The following is a 20,352-nucleotide window of genomic DNA, read 5'->3' as shown; positions in this document are numbered from 1 at the left end:
TGCATAGTTTTTTGAAACACCGATATCCTGCCCATTCCACGCCCATGGCCATGCCCCCTTTTCAGCTGCGTGCATTAGAATTTATGTGTTCTATATTTTAGAATAAGCCTAGAAAATTGTACATGTAAATTATTTATTATTATTATTTATTGCATTTGTATCCCACATTCCCCCACCTATTGTAGTAGTAGTAGTATTTGCAGGCTCAATGTGGCTTACATAGATTTGATAACATTGTCATAAGAGGATATCAGATACAGTTAGTAATGTGTAGCGATTAAGGAAGGGGACAGGGAAGAAGGAAGAGAGTTGTTAGGGTAGTTATAGAAGGTGTGCGTTCATAGTTGAGTGGACTTAGTGAGGTTATAGGTTCTCATTGTAGGCCTTGTTGAAGAAGAATGTTTTCAGAGATTTTTGAAAGATAGATGTTTCTTTGATTGCTTTCAGGTCTGTAGGTAATGCATTCCACATCTGCATGCTCTTGTAAGAGAAGGTAGTGGCGTGCATCAGCTTGTATTTAAGTCCTTTGCAGCTGGGGTAGTGCAGGTTGAGAAATTTACGGGATGATCTTGTGGCGTTTCTGGGAGGTAGGTCCACGAAGTTTAGCATGTAGATTGGGGTGTCTGAATGAATGATTTTGTGTACAATCGTGCAGATCTTGAACGCAATGCGTTCCTTAAGTGGAAGCCAGTGAAGTTTCTCTCTTAGGGGTTTTGCGCTTTCATATTTGGTTTTTCCAAATATGAGTCTGGCGGCTGTATTCTGGGCAGTTTGGAGTTTTTTGATTGTCTGTTCTTTGCACCCGGCGTATAGTGCATTGCAGTAGTCCAGATGGCTTATTACCATTGACTGTACCAGGGTACGGAAGATGTATCTCGGGAAGAAAGGTTTTACTATTTTAAGTTTCCACATGGTGTATCTTTTTCATCGTGTTTTTCACGTGGGTATCAAGAGTGAGGTTTCGGTCAATGGTGACTCCAAGAATTTTCAAGTTTTGTGAGACCGGAAGAGAACAGTATAGTGTGTTTATGGCGTTGAAGTTTTTTGTGTTATGTTGTGAGGTGAGTACAAGACATTGTGTTTTTTCTGCGTTAAGTTTTAATTGGAATGCATCTGCCCAGGTGTGCATTATTTGGAGGCTTTGGTTGATCTCGTTGGTAATTTCATTTAGATCTTGTTTGAATGGGATGTGAACTGTGACGTCATCTGCATAAATGTAGGGGTTGAGGTTTTGATTGGCTAGTAGTTTGGCTAAAGGTATCATCATTAGGTTGAACAATGTTGGTGATAGAGGGGATCCCTGGGGGACTCCACATTCAGGTATCCATGGTGGTGATCTGTCCGCGTTCATTGTTACTGCTAATTGGTTGTTAACTACCAATTATCAGCACTGATTGGCTTGTTAATCAATTAACCAAATTGGCGCACACAACTTAAGGCGCCCTTTATAGAAATTTGAGGGAGGGTGTATTAAGTTATAGTTCTTTTTATTAAATCACTAGTAAAAAAGGCCCGTTTCTGACACAAATGAAACGGGCGCTAGCAAGGTTTTCCTCAGAGTGTGTATGTTTCAGAGAGGGACCGTGTGAGAGAGAGAGAGTGAATGTGTGAGTGTGTGTGTGTGACAGAGAGAGAGAGAGTGAGTGTGGGTGCGAGTGTGTCTGTGAGAGAGTGTGTGTGTGAGAATGAGAGTGTGTGCGAGTGCGTATGTGAGCCACAGTGAGAGTGTGTTTCACACAGATACAGTGTGTGTGAGAGAGTGTGTGTGTGAGACAGAGTGTGAGAGAGTAATGTGCGATACACAGACTCTCTGTGAGATCGAGAGAGTGTTTGAGAGTGACTGTGTGACACGTGGAGGGGCATAATCGAACGGAAACGCCTATCTCCATGGGCGTTTATCTCCGATAACGGGTCCGTGAAGGGGCGGGCCGAACCATATTTTCAAAAAAATGGACGTTTTTGAGCTGGGCGTTTGTTTTTTTTAGCGATAATGGAAACTAAAAACGCCCAGCTCAAAAACGTCCTAATCCGAGCCATTTGGTCGTGGGAGGGGCCATGATTCGAAGTACACTTGGCCCCCTGATATGCCAGGACACCAACTGGGCACCCTAGGTCAGTGCGGTGGACTTCAGAAAAAGCTCCCACATGCATAGCTCCCTTACCAAGGGTGCTGAACACCCAACCCCCCTCCCCCAAAACCCACAAATGTACAACACTACCATAGCTCTTAGGGGCGAGGGGGGCACCTACATGTGGGTACAGTGGGTTTTGGAGGCCTCCCATTTACCAGCACAAGTGTTACAGGTGGGGGGGATGGGCCTGGGGCCACCTGGCTGAAGTGCACTGCGGTACCCACTAAAAGTGCTCCAGGGACCTGCATACACGCAGGCCTCTAGGACTGGTTGCTGCTATATAACCTTGGCACACCAGTTGACACCTGAAGACTAATCTCTCAGAAAACGTCCTTTATTGGAATAACTGCATTTACTCACAGTTAACTGCAGCTCAGAGGTTGTGCCCCACTGGCAACGAGTCTCCCTGGTACTGAGATGAGTAGTAGGTCAAAGCTGGCAGAATGCTGTACAATGCCCTCTTTCAGCCACATTCAAGGGAAGAACTAAGTTCTCTAACGTGGCTAACACAGGAAAGGGAACTAAAACTGGCTTACAAAAACGGCCACTACCGCATGGACTACAACAGGAAACACAACAGGGCACACTCTGACCCAGTAGGCAGGGGGAAAAGCACCATGGGAGAAGAGCCTACCAACTACCAACATCGTGAGACTGTAACACAAACTAATGAAATCACGGAGCCCAATACCCTACACCCACCACAATGCAATGCTGATGTGACCCTGTACTGCACCCGAGAGCCACATCTGACCCAGGGAAAGGCTGTGACATGATCGAACACATTCTGCTGTCATGGAGGTGGGTACGGCATTTGAGGCTGGCATACAGGCTGGAAAAAAAGATTTTAAAGTGGGGTTTTTTTGGTGGGAGGGGGTTAGTGACCACTGGGGGAGACCGGGCAGTTGGAGCACTTTTTTGGGACTTGTTCGTGAAAATAAGGGTCCAAAAAAAGTGACCCAAAATTGCGGTAAAAACGCCTTTTTTTTCGATTATCAGCTAAAGGCGCCCATCTCTCCTCGGCTGATAACCACGCCCCAGTTCCGCCTCCACCACGCCTCCGACACGCCCCCGTCAACTTTATTCGTTCCGCGAGTGCAGTCGGAAATGCCCCAAATCGGCTTTCGATTATACCAATTTGGGCACCTTTGCGAGACAAACGTCTATCTCTCGATTTAGATCGCACTATAGGCGTTTTTCTCTTTCGAAAATAAGCTGGATAGAGAGTGAATGAGATACAGTGTGAGATATAGAGTGTGTGGTAGACAGTGTATAAGAGTGAGAGAGACACTGACTGTGAGAAAGAGAGAGTGTGTGTGAGAGAGTGTGTGTAGATACCTCCCCCCTCCCTCTCTGTGGTCTCAGGACCCCCTCCCCCTCCCTCTCTGGTCCCCTCCCACCCCCTTCTCTCAGGTCTCCATCCCCCCTTCCTGTCAGGTCTCAGGACCCCTCTTCCCTCTGGTTACAGGACCCCTCCCCTCTGGCCTCAGGACCCCCCTCCCCTCTGGTCTCAGGACCCCCTCCCCCTCCGTGGTCTCAGGGCCCGCCCCTGCCGCCCTCACCACCATGTCCTCCCCCAGGTCGCAGCCACTCACCCCTCCATCCCCCCAGGGTGCCACCCCTCCTCCCCCCCCCCCGAGGTCGCTGCCGCTCCCCCCCTCCGTCCGACGTCAGCTCAGCTGCCATTTCTGGCCATTGCTGCTTCTCCTGTCGAGCAGCAGCAGCCAGTACAAAAAAAAACAAAAACAAATTAAACCTGCAAAAATGCTTTTAAAAAGGAAGCGGGGCACTGCAGGCAGCCATCGGCTGTCAGCTCTGCATCCGCTCCTCCTCTCACCTCTCACGTCACTGCCCCTGGAGTAGAATCCCGGAGAAGCGCAGCGACGTGAGAGGAGGAGCGGCTGCAGAGCTGACAGCCAATGCCTGATGGCTGCCTGCGGTGCCCCGCTTCCTTTCTAAAAGCATTTTTTCAGGTTTAAGTTGCTTTTTTTGGTTTTGTACCGGCCGCTGCTGCTCAACAAGAGAAGCAGCAGTGGCCGGAAATGGCAGCTGACGTCGGACCGAGGGGGGGAGTGGTGGCGACATCGGGGGGGGGGGGGGTGGAGGGGTGAGGAGCGGCGACCTTGGGAGGGCGTGGCGAAGGGCTGAAACTGCTCCTCCAACATTCCAATGTTACGAACGCAGTCAGAGACATTGGAACGTTGGGAATGCAAGATGAACGTTCGATGAAGCTGTCTGGGGCTAGGGCCGCACTGTTGTTGCTTGGGCTCTTTGGATGATGTAATCCGAGGCTTCAGTCCCAGGCACAGCCAATCAGAATGGAGGTACGGGCCCAGGCAGCTTCATGGAACGTTCATGGTGCAAATTATTATATAGGATATTATCTGATGGCATTTTATGTATTCATTATACAGTTTTATGTTAACCCCCTGTCGTAGCTCTTTTTAGGGTGAAATATGGCCATATTGGGCGGTTAGAGGAAAATTGTATGCTGTTTTTATGTATCTGCATTAAATAAATATTATTTCATTTTTCTATGTGGGTCTGCTCCTCTTTTGCTCTTCTAAAAGATAATGCATGATTACATTTCCAGTAAGCTCATTGTTCATTACTCTTTAGTGTTTGATACTGTCTGTCATTTTGAAACAAGCCTTATTATAAGGAAAAGCTACTGTCCTATAACTGATGCCATTTGTGAGCTAATTGAACAATATTTTTCATTCTTAGATATGGATGTTTGTATGAAATGCCCAGAGGAACAATGGCCCAATCAGAAGAAAGATGTCTGCATCCCGAAAGTGATAACTTTCCTGACCTATGAAGAACCTTTGGGGATAACTTTGACTTTCATCTGCATTTTCTTCATTTTCATTAATACTGTCATCTTGGGAATTTTTATTCATTACAAGAACACCCCCATAGTGAAAGCAAACAACCAAGAACTCAGTTACATTCTCCTCATCTCACTCATGCTCTGCTTCCTCTGCTCCTTAGTTTTCCTCGGCCATCCTGACAAAGTAACCTGTATTCTCCGACAGACTGCCTTTGGGATCAGTTTCTCCATCGCTCTCTCCTCAGTATTGGCCAAAACCATCACTGTGGTCATAGCATTTCATGCTACCAAGCCTGGAAGCAAGCTCCGGAAATGGATGGGTTCCAGGGTTTCATTTTCTATAGTAATTTCCTGTTCCCTTATTCAAACTGTTCTGTGTCTTGTCTGGTTGTTCACTGCTCCCCCATTCCCATATCTTAATAAGAATTCAGAAATTGGAACAATACTAACTGAATGTAATGAAGGATCAATATTTGCTTTTTACTGTGTCTTGGGTTACCTGGGACTTTTGGCTGCTATCAGCTTCATCGTAGCTTTCCTAGCAAGACATCTGCCTGATAGTTTCAATGAGGCCAAGTATATCACCTTCAGCATGCTGGTGTTCTGCAGTGTCTGGGTCTCCTTCATCCCAACATACCTGAGTACCAAGGGCAAATACACGGTGGCTGTGGAGATATTTGCTATTCTGGCCTCCAGTGCTGGACTTCTGGGCTGTATCTTTTTCCCTAAGTGTTACGTTATTCTGTTGAGACCTGAAAGGAACAGCAGAGAATGCTTATCAAAATACAAGAATTATTAATATTTGTTTAAAGGATGAATTAATTTAAATATTGTTATCTTTTGTTGGGAAGTCGAAGTTGAATGTCTTTTTTTTTTTTTACAAAGAAACTACATCATTGGTTGAGACCATCCTAAATTTCACATATGTTATATTATAGATAAAATTAGATATTATACACAGTTTGAATATAAAATTAAGAAGATGTGAAGGGGCATAATCGAACGTGAATGCCTATGTGTAAGAACGTCCATCTCCGAGACCGGGGACGTGAAGGGGCGGACCGAACCGTATTTGCGAAAAATATGGACGTCCATCTTTTTATTCGAAAATACCATTTGTACCAGGCGAATGCATTGGATTTGGGTGTTTTTAGAGCTGGGCGTTTTCATTTTTTAGCGATAATCGAAATCGAAGCAACCCAGCTCAAAAACGAACAAATGCAAGGCTTTGGGTCGTGGGAAGGGCCAGGATTCGTAGTGCACTGGTCCCCCTCACATGCCAGGACACCAACCGGGCACCCTAGGGCAGTGATGGGCAACCTTTTGAGCTTGGTGTGTCAAAATTCGCCAAAAAACCGAGCATAACTCGGGTGGTGTGTCACTTCGAGAAAAAAACCATAATTTCGCGATATTTATAGTTTAAATAACAAAAATGTATAATTGTAATATATAACTGTATTTAATAAACCAAAACCTAATTATTTAACTTACCTGCTTAGTGACTTCTTTGTTCATCTGTCAGTCGGTTTCTTTTGTTGGTCTTGATATTATTTAACTTGTGTGGGGTGCCGTGAACTAAGATAAGTGAGGGGGAGGGGGAATTCTTTAACTAATCTGCCTATTAGTGACTTTTTTGTTGCTGAATTTCATAGGCTAAATCTTCAATTGAAGGTTGGTATTTTGTACACTTCAAGCCCAAGCAAGCGCTACTAACTTCATCTTTCAATCTGTTTCTTTTGTTGGTTTTGATATTATTTAACGTTGAGAATAAGGTTTCACAAAAGTATGTAGAGGGAAAAATTGTGAGTAAAGCCATTGCTATATTTTTCAGGGTGCTAAAAGTGTCAGGTAATCGGATCCAGGCACTCCAAATTTCCTGGTAACTCAGATATTCTCTTAATAATTGCATCTTTATTCTGCATATCGTGAAATAGAACTGGTGCACATCTTAGGAGAGTTTCTTTAATAAATTCTCCCTCACTGAGTGCTTTTCCATGCTGAGCTATGGAGTGAGCAATGCTCAAACTTGTAGAACCTTTTACAAATTTAAGGATGGAATTAGATTGGCTCTTATAAAAGTGTAGCTGCCTGGAAATGTATTCCTTCCTTTCATCCTCACTTTTTTTCAAGAGCTGGGAATGATTAGTTTCAAAATGTCTATTTATATTCCACGTTCTGCTTACTATCGTTTCAGTACATAGAACGCAAAATGATCTGCCATTTTTTTCTATAATGCCATACATCTCGGTCCATGTCTCTTGAAAGGGTCGGCTACTGCTACTACCACTTCCTTTACTTAACCTTGGTTTTTTATTTTTTGGGTTCTCCATCAGGGGGGCAGTGACAGAAGATAGAATTATAGATAGCCTGTTAGCCCTGCAGGCAATTAGGGGTTAACTAGCCTAACTGACCACCTTATGTAAATTAAGACGGCTGCCGCTATTTCTAATGGCGGGAAACGGCACCCATAGCACATGCCCTCGCCTCTCCCAGCCTCCCCCTCACCTATCTCAGTAATGATGGTCAATTACAAATCCACGACACCCCAGAACAGTAGATTGGATGATGGTTGCGGGTAATGGTGATCACAGGGCCCTCAGAGATGCGTCCCCCACGGCATTCCGCTGCTCTCTGCTCCGCCGGCCGGAAGTGAGATCAAAGATCCCCTAACGGCCGTGCAGGAGCCGGGGCAGAGGGAGCAGCAGGGAGGGAGCCAATAGGAGCGCACACGGCACCCCCCTCCAGCGGGTAAACATGCACCGGGGGGGGGGGGGTGATTTCACCGGGGGAGGGAGGTCGCGCTCAAGGAACTCCGCTGCTTCTCCGCGTGTCACCGAAAATGGCTACGCGTGTCAGTACTGACACGCGTGTCATAGGTTCGCCATCACTGCCCTAGGGGGCACTTTTAAAAAATAGACAAAAACATTAAAATACCTCCCAGGTGTATAGCTCCCTTCCCTTGGGTGCTGAGACCCCCAAATCCCCCCAAACCCACTCCCCACAACTCTACACCATTACTATAGCACTTATGGGTGAAGGGGGGCACCTAGATGTGGGTACAGTGGGGTTTTTTTTTGGGGGGGGGGGGGTTTAGAGGGCTCCCATTTACCACCACAAGTGTAAGGTAGGGGGGGATGGGCCTGGGTCCACCTGCCTGAAGTCCACTGCACCCACTAAAAACTGCTCCAGGGACCTCCATACTGCTGTGATGGAGCTGGGGATGACATTTGAGGCTGGCATACAGGCTGGAAAAAAAGTGTTTAAAGTTCGTTTTTTTTTTGGTGGGAGGGAGTTAATGATCACTGGGGGAGTAAGGGGAGGTCATCCCTGATTCCCTCCGGTGGTCATCTGGTCATTTAGGGCACTTTTTTGGGACCTGTTCGTGAAAAAAAAGGGTCCACCAAAAGTGTCCTAAATTCTTGCTAAAAACGCCTTTATTTTTTCGATTATCGGCCGAGGGTGTACATCTCTGCTCAGCCGATAACCACGCCCAAGTCCTGCCTTCACCACGCCTCCGACATGCCCCCATCAACTTTGTTTGTTCCTGCAACGGAGTGCAGTTAAAACGCCCAAAATCGGCTTTTGATTATACCGTTTTGGGCACTCGCGAGAGAAAGACGTCCATCTCTCGATTTAGGTCGGAATATAGGCATTTTTCTCTTTTGATTATAAGCAGGATAGTGGTCAATAATAAAATTTTTGGTGACATATTTTTATTGGAATGACTTTGTGGATTAACTAGGTTTCTGAGACATCCTCTTCTCAATGGGAAAACAATACAGTAACACTTGTGGACTAGTTAGGAAAGGGGGTGAGATTTTATATTGTGATATATATATATATATATTTTTTTTTTTTTTCTTCTTCTTCTTATTTTGTATCTGGGGAAATGGATGGCTATGTGATTTGCTCATAGTTGGAAGGAGCTGTAGGGGGAACTGAACCTAGTTCTCCTGGTTCACAACACACTACACTAACCATTACACTGCTTCTTCACTCTAGGATTCATTAACTGTTAATATGAAAATTGAAATTTACTATTTACTGACAGCGGTTATGTGTGTTTAAAAGAAGTGATGAGGCAGACAAAAAGTGAAGCCTGGTCCAAATCCTACTGCTGCTCCTTGTAACATAGTAGATGACAGCAATAAAGATCTGAATGGTTCATCCAGTCTGCCCAACAAGATAAACTCGTAGCCTAAGGTATGATGTGGTACTACATATGTATGCTTGATCTTCATTTGTTTTGCCATTTTCAGAGCATGGACCGTAGAAATCTGCCTGGCACTAGCCTTGATCTCCAACTACTGAAGTTTTCATTGAAGCCCCACTCCAGTCCATTCAAATCTGTCAAACTACGATCAGGGCACAGATCGCAGAAGTCTGCATGGCACTGACTTTGCTTCCCAATTACTGGTGTTTTGCCGTCTTATCACTGTTAAGCTTGTTTAGTTCTATGGCTTCTGTATAGGATTCCTTTTTGTTTATCCAACACAATTTTGAATTCCTTTGTAATTTTCATTTTCACTAACTCCCGTGAGAGGGTATTCCATATATCTACCACCCTCACCATAAAAAAGTATTTCCTGACATTATTCCTGAATCGGCCCCAAACATTTACCCCTGGATTCTATATAGTGTGACTGGAGTTGCATGCAGAAATCAAGTCGTATTCTGATTTGCGTGTGCAATTTGATTATCTTAACAAGCTAATCTGTGCCAATAATTGCCACTTACAGGTAATTATTGATATTAATTGGCATTAATTAGAATTTACACACAGAACTTGCTAAGCATATTCTATAAAGTTTTGTGCATAAATTCTAAGAAGCAGAATGGAAAAGGGCGTGTGGTCATTGGCGTAGACTGAGTGGGTTGTGGGTATTTCTAAAATCTATGTGCACTGATATTTAGTCACCAGCATTTACACTTGGCATAAATACCTGTGACTAAATTTCATCACATGGACAGGCGCTAGGAGTATTCTATTAACTGCACATAACTATATATATATATTTTAATGCAACAGTACTTCGTATTCTATTAGGGTGTAAAAGTTCTTTTCTGCCATTAGAGGACTGTATGCTGAAACTCAGTGCTCCGCTCTAACATATAGATTATTACATCTGCAAAACACTTTACAATAATAGTAAAAGTGCTAAAAAGAAAAGAACTTCATAATTTAGACAGAAAAGAAATAGAGAGAGTACGTGAAGAAAAAAGAAATAAAGCTGTAAAACATTGAGTCCCCAATACTCAAAAGCCACCACAAAAATCGTGTGCGTCTAGATCTGCAGTTGAAGTTACCGAATACTTAATAGTGAGCAATCGGATGCAGATGAGATGCACAGAAATTCTGCAAGCGGCTTGGTAGGCAAAGCATCTAGCACAGGTGCACTACAGTGTCTCGGTAAGTGTTGATGTTATATGCATGCTCAGAGTGAAGACGCCAACCACATCATAGGCGTATGCTCTAGATATGCGTCCTACAACATGATATCATGGGGTGTCTGCTTGTTCTATGACAACAGTACTGTTGCATGTGACAAGCACACACACACATATAATACATATACATGGCACATTTAACACACGCATGCAAGCACAATTTAAAAAGGCATGCAGACTTTTCCACCAAGAAGTAACCCTCCTGCAATAAGATCTCTAGACTCACTCACCCAATAGCAAGGAGGGTGTACTGGAACCCACTCACACAATAGTGAGGAAGTCATGCTGGAATAGAGTCAGGAAAAGCCCTGGTTAAAGTAAAGTACTTCCTGGAATCCCATGTTATCCTGCCACGCCACCCCCAGTGTTTCTGCTGGGCATCACTTGAGTGAACTGAGTGACACGGTAATGGAGCAAGGAGAGTCTGGAGCATGTGGGACCATGGTCCAGGAGTCACAGTAGGACTGTGACAATTAGGCTAATTGCTGTCTAGGTTTGGCAGCCTAGGAGGCCCATCTTTGGGTGGTTTCAACTTAACCGGCCAGCGCTGAAGTTCAACTTAGCTGGTTAAGTTGAAACCAGCCAAAAATAAATCGAATATTCATTTTTGATCCCTGGAAATGGCCCTACATTTAATATCCGAGCTCAGCGCCAACAGCAGGAGTTAACCCGGCTAACTCTCGTAGTCTGAACAATGACCCCATAATATTTAAATGTACTTTTGTGTATCTTTTATTGTTCTCTGCCCTTAATAAGAGCAGATTATAAATAATAATACATGAAATTAAATGAAATTTATGCAAGTAAATGACTTCTTAAAGAATACCAACTAGCAGAAAAAAATAGAAAGCCATTATTTCATAGTGCGTCTACTGTGGTGGGCATGCACATGATTGGGTGAGGTACCCGGGTACATGTATATATTTTGAATTCTGTCATTTACATATATAAATGCTAACATCCATATATAAACATTTATACCAGCTATAGGGCTGGTGTTAGTTATTGTGCCTTAAATGTGTTCATATTTTCGGCCATATAATTATAAGTAGAATATCTGAATATCAGGGAATTTTGGTGGCGGTCACTTCAGCTCATAGTCAGAACAGTTCTCCGCAGACATGTAACTTTTATCCTAATGTAGTGTTGGAGTTCCATCTTAATCAGTCAATCGTTCTACCAACATTCTTACCAAAGCCCCATGCCCAACCTGGCAAAAGTACAGTAGACACCTTGGAGTGCAAATGAGCCTTGGTCTTCTATATGGAGTGGACTACAACCCATAGACAGTCACAGTCCATCAAGCTTTTTGTTTCTTTTGAGCCAAACATGATGGGGCAGCCATCATAAAATGTCTTTATCCAGTTGGCTAGAGAACTTCATCTCCTTCACTTACCTCCAGACTGGGCTGACTTTGGAGGGTCATGTGACAGTTCACAGTGTCAGATCCATGGGTAAGTTGGTAGCCCACTTGAGATTAGCCTCCATTGTGAAGATTTGCAAAGCAATGTGGTCTTCAGACCGCACATTGACTTCTCATTACTGCTTTGAACAGAATACCTGACGTGACATTCTGTTTGGTCAGATAGTCCTGCAAATTGGTTTTGGTATCTAGAATCCAACTCCACCCTTTTAGGCCCATTTGAATCTCTTCCAGGCTGCACTTTCACAAAAGGCTGTATATAAGTTAAGGTTGATTGTGTTTTTGACTTTTCAGTGAGTCCAAGAAAAACAACAGATGCCGCTGTAGTACAGATGGAGATTTTATATGGCTTTGTGTTCAATTGGGCAAATATTGAAGAGTGTGATTACCCCTGATAAAGGCTAGTGCCAAAAACTGGCCAAGTAGGGTTTTGTTTGAGAACACTCAGTTGTTTCCTTCTTTCCTGGACAACTTCTGCTGTGAGAATGGATATCCTGCTTATCTTTGGAAAAAGCGAAGTTACTTACCTGTATCAGGTGTTCTTTGAGGACGGCAGGATAAGTATTCTCACATACTCTCCCTCCCCAAAAGTTGTTTTCTTCTATCTATATTCTGATGATCCTGCTCTCACATGTAGAACAGGAAGGTACCCACACATGCACCTGAGCTCTCTCAGATGGTGTCACTCACATGTGAGAATATACGTGTCCGCTGTCCTTGGAGAACGCATGCTACAGGTGAGCAACTTTCTTTTCCACCAGACGCAAAGGAGAGAGAAGTGAATTACTGAGAGTGAAAAGTATTGTAGGTGGAAGGGGGAAATAGGATTTGAATGCTGGCTTCCCTAACTCTCATCCATCTCATCTAATGGCTAAATATTTGCCCCAGTGATTATTTTCTTCCATGTATTTATTTTTACAATTTATTGATAGTAAATTAATATTTGAATTCTGTAGTTTATCATAGTTAAAGGCACGGGGTTAATAATTTGGTTTAATTTTGCTGAATGTTGATGTACCTTAAGGAAAGTTTAAAGAAGAGGATGTGAAGTAAAATCAAGATATTCCCTGACCTGTGGATAATGGTATTTATCCTGGACAGGTCAGAAAACTCACTTGATTTCTCAGTTGGAATACCTTCAATGACAGCAGTCAGTAGTCCAGATGTTTTACAGATGTAGTTGGTGATCTCAGTGTCCATTCCTGACAATATATTCAAGGCAGCTCTATACATTAAGAATATATTGTAATAAGGGTCATAAACACAGAACACTAGTGTGAGGTTAGGTAACAGTTCTGAGCTGTTTTTAATTTCCTCCTTGGAGACACAAAGTCCAAGAAATTGTAATAATCCAAGAATACAGGACTTTAAAGACAATAAATGTCAGATAATATAAAATTAGCATCAAACTGAAAGATACAGAGGTATTGCCATGTGTAGTAGACATGAGCAAAATAGGGTTAGGAGGGTTAGAAATAATGTTCTTCTCGTGCATATTTGTCAAACAACAAGATGTGAAATTGTATGCTCCAGGTTAGGAAAAATTAAATGCATTTCTTTCCTCTCTCTCTCATTTTTCCCATATTTGCTCTGTCGTTCAGCAAGGCGAGGTGGCATGAGTGGAAGTTCCCAGTCCCCATTCCCTACCAAGAAAAATGGGGCCAGACCCATGGTGGAACTGCTGAAAGTGTTAGAAAGTTCATGAAGATGTGTCCCAGAGTGAGAAGAGCAGACTCAAGGAGTAACAAAGGAAGGGATAAGCAAGAAATGAAAGAGAAAGGGAAGAGGAAAGGAGGTGAGATTAGAGAAGAGAGGGAGTAAATGTTGGAAGAGGGGAAGGGAGAAATAAGGACGAGAAGGAAAGCAGGAAGGGACAGATTTGTACTCTCAATTCCTTTCGCAATAGTCCCTTGTGGAGGAGTAGCCTAGTGGTTAGGGCACTTAACCCTCCATTGCCCCAGGTACAGTTATATACCTGTATACACTATGTAAACCGCTTTGAATGTAGTTGCAAAAGAAAACCACAGAAAGGCTGTATATCAAATCCCTTTTCCCATCCCATCCCATCCCCTTGAATGCCAGCCCTTCTTGCACTCATACTACAGCTGATACGATTAATGAGAGATCTAGGACAAGCAGCAGACTTAGCAGTGAAGAACAAAAAAAATGGTCTACTCAAGTGTAAGAAATTGTTCTAAACAAGAGAGTATCCACTTCTGAAAATTCTAGTTCATCTATGAAAGATGAGTTTTTTATTCCTATCTCCACAGAGCTGAAGGAAGAAAAAAGCAATATAGGGTAAGGGGACAGGAGACGAGTAGAATGTACAGTAAAACTGCAGAAAGAAGTCCTTGGTTCCCTGCTGAAAATGGTATGGAGTAGCTTCTTGCTGATACAGATTCTGATGGATCCCCATTTCAGGGATTTCCATCAGAAGCTTCAGATTTTCAGAATGTCTTAGTTTATAGTTCTTTTGTGGTTTCTATGTTACCTTTACTGGCAGGCTGGCAAAAAGGACATACAGATTAAAACCAAAAGGAAGAAAAGAATGCCAAAATTTCAGATAGGACAGAACCATTCACAGAAGTTCATCCATCACCAAACCTGAAAGATGGTGAATTGCAAACAACGTGGTTCCATACCATTGCATCTTACAACCTATCAAGATAACAATAAAGAAGATAAAGGTTTGCAGCCAGCATGCCAAATTGCCAAATGTCTTACCTGACAAGGGTCTACAAAATGTGGTTGATAACATGCTAAGTGTTAAAGAAGAACCCACCACAGATAGAACAATATTGGAAGGTTAAGAATGATGCATCTGGCAGCTACTGCCTCCCCCCCCCCCCTAAAAAAATGAAAGAAAGGCAGAGACGAAGTATCAGAAAACATCAGAGCTGTGAAAGCATTTTTATTTAAACATCTATTTGAAAAAATTGGAGGGATAGCACTGTATGTTAAGGAGGGCCTTGAATCAAATAGATGAAAATTCTGCAGGAAATAAAACACATCTTGGAATGCCTATGGATTGAAAGTCGATGTGTAAAGGGGAAAAGGATAGTGATAGGAGTGTACTACTACTATTACTACTACTATTTAGCATTTCTATAGTGCTACAAGGCATACGCAGTGCTGCACAAACATAGAAGAAAGACAGTCCCTACTCAAAGAGCTTATAATCTAATAAACAAAAAATAAAGTAAGCAAATCAAATCAATTAATGTGTACAGGAAGGAAGAGAGGAGGGTAGGTGGAGGCGAGTGGTTACAAGTGGTTTCGAGTCAAAAGCAAATGTTAAAGAGGTGGGCTTTCAGTCTAGATTTAAAGGTGGCCAAGGATGGGGCAAGACGTTTGGGCTCAGGAAGTTTATTCCAGGCATAGGGTGCAGCGAGACAGAAGGCACAAAGTCTGGAGTTGGCAGTAGTGGAGAAGGGAACAGATAAGAAGGATTCATCCATGGAGCGGAGTGCATGGGAAGGGGTGTAGAGAAGGACGAGTGTGGAGAGATACTGGGGAGCAGCAGAGTGAGTACATTTATAGGTTAGTAGAAGAAGTTTGAACAGGATGCGAAAACGGATAGGGAGCCAGTGAAGCGACTTGAGGAGAGGGTAGTATGAGTAAAGCGACCCTGGCGGTAGACGAGACGGGCAGCAGAGTTTTGAACCGATTGGAGAGGGGAGAGGTGACTAAGTGGGAGGCCAGCAAGAAGCAGATTGCAGCAGTCTAAATGAGAGGTGACAAGAGTGTGGATGAGGGTTTTGGTAGAGTGCTCGGAAAGAAAGGGGCGGATTTTACGAATGTTGTAAAGAAAGAAACGACAGGTCTTGGCGGTCTGCTGGAAATGAGCAGAGAAGGAGAGAGAAGAGTCAAAGACGACGACAAGGTTACGAGCTGAGGAGACAGGGAGAATGAGAGAGCCATCAACAGAAATAGAAAATGGGGGAGTGGGAGGTGGGTTTGGGGGGAAAAGTGAGAAGCTCGGTTTTGGTCATGTTTAATTTCAGGTGGCGTTGAGACATCCAGACAGCAATGTCAGACAAGCACGCTAAAACTTTGGTTTGGATTGCAAGGTGAGATATCAGGGGTAGAAAGGTAGATTTGGGAGTCATCAGCATAGAGATGGTAGGAAAAGCCATGGGATGAGATTAATGAACCCAGGGAAGAAGTGTAGATAGAAAAGAGGAGGGGACCAAGGACAGAACCCTGAGGTATGCCGACAGGCAGAGGGATAGAAGTAGAAGAGGATCCACCAGAGTGAACATTAAAAGGGCGGAATGAGAGGTAGGAAGAGAACCAAGAAAGGACAGAGCCCTGGAATCCAAGTGAGGACAGGGTATCGAGAAGTATGCTGTGATCAACAGTGTCAAAAGCAGCGGAAAGATCAAGAAGAATAAGGATGGAATATTGACCTCTGGATTTCGCCAGTAATAGGTCATTGGAGACTTTAGTAAGCGCAGTTTCGGTTGAGTGGAGAGGGCGAAAACCAGATTGTAGTGGGTCAAGAATAGCATGTGAGGAGAGAAAATCAAGGCAGCGGTGGTGAACAGCACGCTCAAGTAATTTGGAGAGAAAAGGGAGGAGGGAGATGGGTCGGTAATTAGAGGAACAAGTTGGGTCGAGTGAAGGCTTCTTAAGGAGAGGTGTGACCACAGCATGTTTAAAGGCAGTAGGGACAGTTGCAGTGGAAAGTGAGAGGTTGAGAATGTGACAGAAAAAAGGAATAAGAGCAGGTGAGATGGCATTAAGAAGGTGGGTGGGAATGGGATCAGAGGAACAGGTGGTACATTTTGAGGAAGAAAGGAGAAGTGTAGTTTCCTCTATAGTAACTTCAGGAAAGGAGGAAAAGGAATGAGGGGAAGGAGAGAGAGGGGAACGGACTAGTGGAGGGAGAGGTGGTGAGGTAGGGAATTCAAGGTTTATCTTTTGAACCTTGTCATGAAAGAATTCAGTAAGGGTCTGAGGAGATAATGAAGGGGGAGTTGGGGGAGGGGGCACCTTGAGAAGAGAGTTCAATGTGGTGAAGAGAAGTCGAGGGTTAGAGCCAAGAGAATTGGTCAGTTGGATAAAATAATCCTGTTTGGCGCGTAAAAGAGCAGATTGGAAGGAGGTCAGCATGACCTTAAAGTGTAAGAAATCAGAACCTGGCCAGGATGAACAGATAGCTGTAGAAATGTTATCAGAAATTAGGGAGGCTAACAAACTGGGCAACACAATAATAACGGGTTATTTCAATTACCACTTTTCCGTTAAGGAATCTGTAAAATCCAATATCAAAATTTATAATCAATTTTCTACTTTATATTCTGTATCTTTCGGGATGTCATTAAATTTCTCCAAAGAAAATGTCAACAATAGTATCTGAGAAGTGGAGAAAAAAGACTTCAGTGAATATCGGAGTCACTCCTATTTGTAAGGACAACACCTTCAGAATTGTAGGAGGCTGTGTTCAATCATGAGTCATAAGAAAACTCCACTACCCTGTGAATAATTATAAATGACAAATACCTTCTATAGATACAGAATGAAATAAGTGAAGCTAAATAATGATGCCATTTTTTTGAAAAGTGCCGTAGAGTGTGACGCGGCGGTGTTGAAACGTTGCTCGAGAGGAGAATTATCAAGTTCTTGAAAATTGAATTATTCACCTTTATTTCCCCTGATGCAGCCTAGAAAGGTGAAACAGGTTGCCCCTGTTACAGGAGCCAACAAGAAGAGGAAAAACTCTAGACCTAGTCCTTAGTGGAGCACGTGATCTGGTGCAGGAGGCAATGATGATGTGGCCGCTTGATAACAGTGAGCATAATATGATCAGATTTGATATTGGCTTTGGAGTAAGTACACACAGGAAATTAAAAACATTAGCATTTAACTTTTAAAAAAGAAAACTATGATAAAATGTGAAGAACGGTGAAAAAAAAAACCTTAGAGGAGCAGCTGCGAAGGTCAAAAATTTATATCAGGTGTGGATGCTGTTCAAAAACAACATCCTTGAAGCCCAGGTCAAATAAATTCTCTGTATTAAAAAAGGAGGGAGGAAGACCAAATGACAGCTGGCATGGTTAAACAGTGAGGTGAAGGAAGCTATTAGAGCTAAAAGAAAATCCTTCAGAAAATGGAAGAAGGATCCGACTGAAAATAAGAAGAAGCAACATAAGGAATGACAAGTCAAATGCAAGGCGCTGATAAGGAAGGCAAAGAGGGACTTTGAAAAAAAGATTGCATTGGATGCAAAAATACATAACAACATTTTTTAGGTATATTAAAAGCAAGAAGCCAGCAAAAAAATCAGTTGGTCAGCTAGATGACTGAGGAGTAAAAGGAGCACTCAGGGAAGACAAAGCCATGGGGGAGACATTAAATGAATTCTTTGCTTCAGTCTTCAACAAGGAAGATTTGGAAGAGATACCGGTGCCAGAGTATTCAAAGCTGATGAGCCAGAGAAACTGAATGAAATCTCTATAAATCTAGAAGATGTAATGGCATAATCTGACAAATCGAAGAGCAGCAAATCGCCTGAACTGGATGGTTTTCATCCCAGAGTACTGATAGAATTGAAAAATGAACTTGTAGAACTATTGTTAGCAATATGTAATTCATCTTTAAAATCAAGCATGGTTCTGGAAGATAGCTTTTCTGTGCTGTGGCCCCAGTGCCGCCAAGTTTTCAAAATGGCAGCCATTTTTAAAATACAGCGGCACTGCACGTGGCACAGAAGCGCAAAGGAAGATGGAAGAATGGCAGAGGGCAGGAAAGTATGGGATTCTTTCCTGTTCACGCAGCCTTAGAGGCCAGTACACCACCAGGGTGGCCTTAAATGATCAAGGTAGGTCTTCATCTTTGGAGGGCTTAAGTGTAGCACAGGGTAAGCATGGCAGTTTCTGGCGCCCCTTGAATGTTGGCACCCCCTGCCATGTATACCATTCTTATTGCATTCTGCCGGCTCTGTATGCAGCTACTTTGTCTCTAGAGGGTTCACAATATAAGTTTTGCACCTGGGAAAATGGAACATTAACAGGCTAATTTTCAAAAGAGATAGACGTCCAAAAAGTGATACAAGTCAGCATTTGGACGTTTATCTCACAAAAACATCCAAATCAGTGTATTATCAAAACCTCTTTTTGGACGTCTTTCTCTGAAGTCCCTCAGAAGGACATCCAAATCTCAAGGGGGCATGCCAGGGGTGTGTTAAAGGCAGGACTTGGGTATTCCTAGGACTTGGACGTCTTTCAGCCATAATGGAAAAAAACAAAAACGTCCAAGACTAAAACTGAGGTGTTTTGAACTAGACCTGTTTTTATAATGAATAGCTGCAGTGGGAATTGAGCCCACTTCCCTGGGATCAAGGTCTTCTCTGCTAATCACTAGGCTATTCCTGTACTCCACACAAGAAGTGCCTCAAATGACCAGATGACCAGGGATCACCTTGCCTTACTCCCCCAAATCACAAAACATTTTTCCAAACAGCATTTTCAGAAGGAAAAAATAGACTTTTTTTTAAATAGAAAATGACCTTTCCTGTTCTGATTTGGATGTTTTACAAAAACGTCCAAATTCAGACTTAGATGTCATATCCAAAAATGCCCCTTGTGCATTTGACTTGCCCAAAGTCATAAGGAGCAGAAGTGAGAGTTGAACCCATGTTGCCAAGATCAAAGCCTGTTGGAAGTCTTTTGTTTGAAAATGGACCACATAAAAGGACGTCCAAATCACAAGAGGTCCATAGCATTTTCCAACAGAAAAGATAAACGTCCATTTTTTTTTTTAAATGACCTTTTTTCCTGTTTGGAATTTGGACGTCTTTTTAAAATGTCCAAATTCTGATTTAGACGTTTCTTTTGAAAATGCCCCTCTAAGTGACTTGCCAGTGGTCACAGGGAGCTACAGTGGCTCATGGCTGAGGAAGGACAGCTGGCATTCTAAAACTACCGTTTTGGCCATTAGCAAGGAAACTGTTAAATGGGAAAGGGTGTGTATTGCTCTTTACTTTGAGCAGGCAATCATGAATCCCGCTTCTGTGCATACACCAGTATCCCTGTACCCCAGCAGCCATCTGACCCCGATATGAACAAAGGACTGAATTTACTAGTACAGCTCCGGATCCTAGCATTGCTCCCCTGCAGGTGTGCCGGAGAATATAACATAAAAACATAAGAGTAGACATGCTGGGTCAGACCAATGGTTCACCTAGCCCAGTATCCTGATTTCCAAACAGTGGCCAAGCTTCCATGTGCCTTTCCAGGGTCTCCTCTTCTGTGCATATGCTCCAGCTCCACTATTTACAGTGACTGCTAATTGGTGCTTTCTGATGTTCCAGGCTACCTCAACTAGACCCATGGTGCCACCTTGCACACCTAGTCTGCAGTTACTTCCAGGTGTGATCCTTTGTTCTGTATTTGGTGAAAGTCTGTCTGTGTTTTGTGTTTTAAGAAGTCATTTAAAGATATTTTATGTATGGTAATAATATTGGGTAGGGAGATCAGGGGAGGGGCAGGGAGGAGAGGGGATTAGATAGAGGG

General features: G+C 43.2%; 1 protein-coding gene across 1 annotated transcript in view; it reads left to right on the top strand.

Moving 5' to 3' along the window:
- LOC115464453 (vomeronasal type-2 receptor 26-like) overlaps nt 1–5,764 on the top strand; it is a 69,366-nt gene extending 63,602 nt beyond the window's left edge. The window contains exon 6 of the mRNA XM_030194833.1: nt 4,860–5,764. Within this exon, the coding sequence (XP_030050693.1) occupies nt 4,860–5,764 (905 nt within the window). The remainder of the gene's footprint in view (nt 1–4,859) is intronic.
- Nucleotides 5,765–20,352: the final 14,588 nt, after the last annotated feature.

This window comes from Microcaecilia unicolor, chromosome 3 (genome assembly GCF_901765095.1).
Source record: "Microcaecilia unicolor chromosome 3, aMicUni1.1, whole genome shotgun sequence".
NCBI lineage: Eukaryota > Metazoa > Chordata > Amphibia > Gymnophiona > Siphonopidae > Microcaecilia > Microcaecilia unicolor.
The sequence above is the reverse complement of the archived record's forward strand: the minus strand, read 5'-3'. Positions and strand labels throughout refer to the sequence as shown.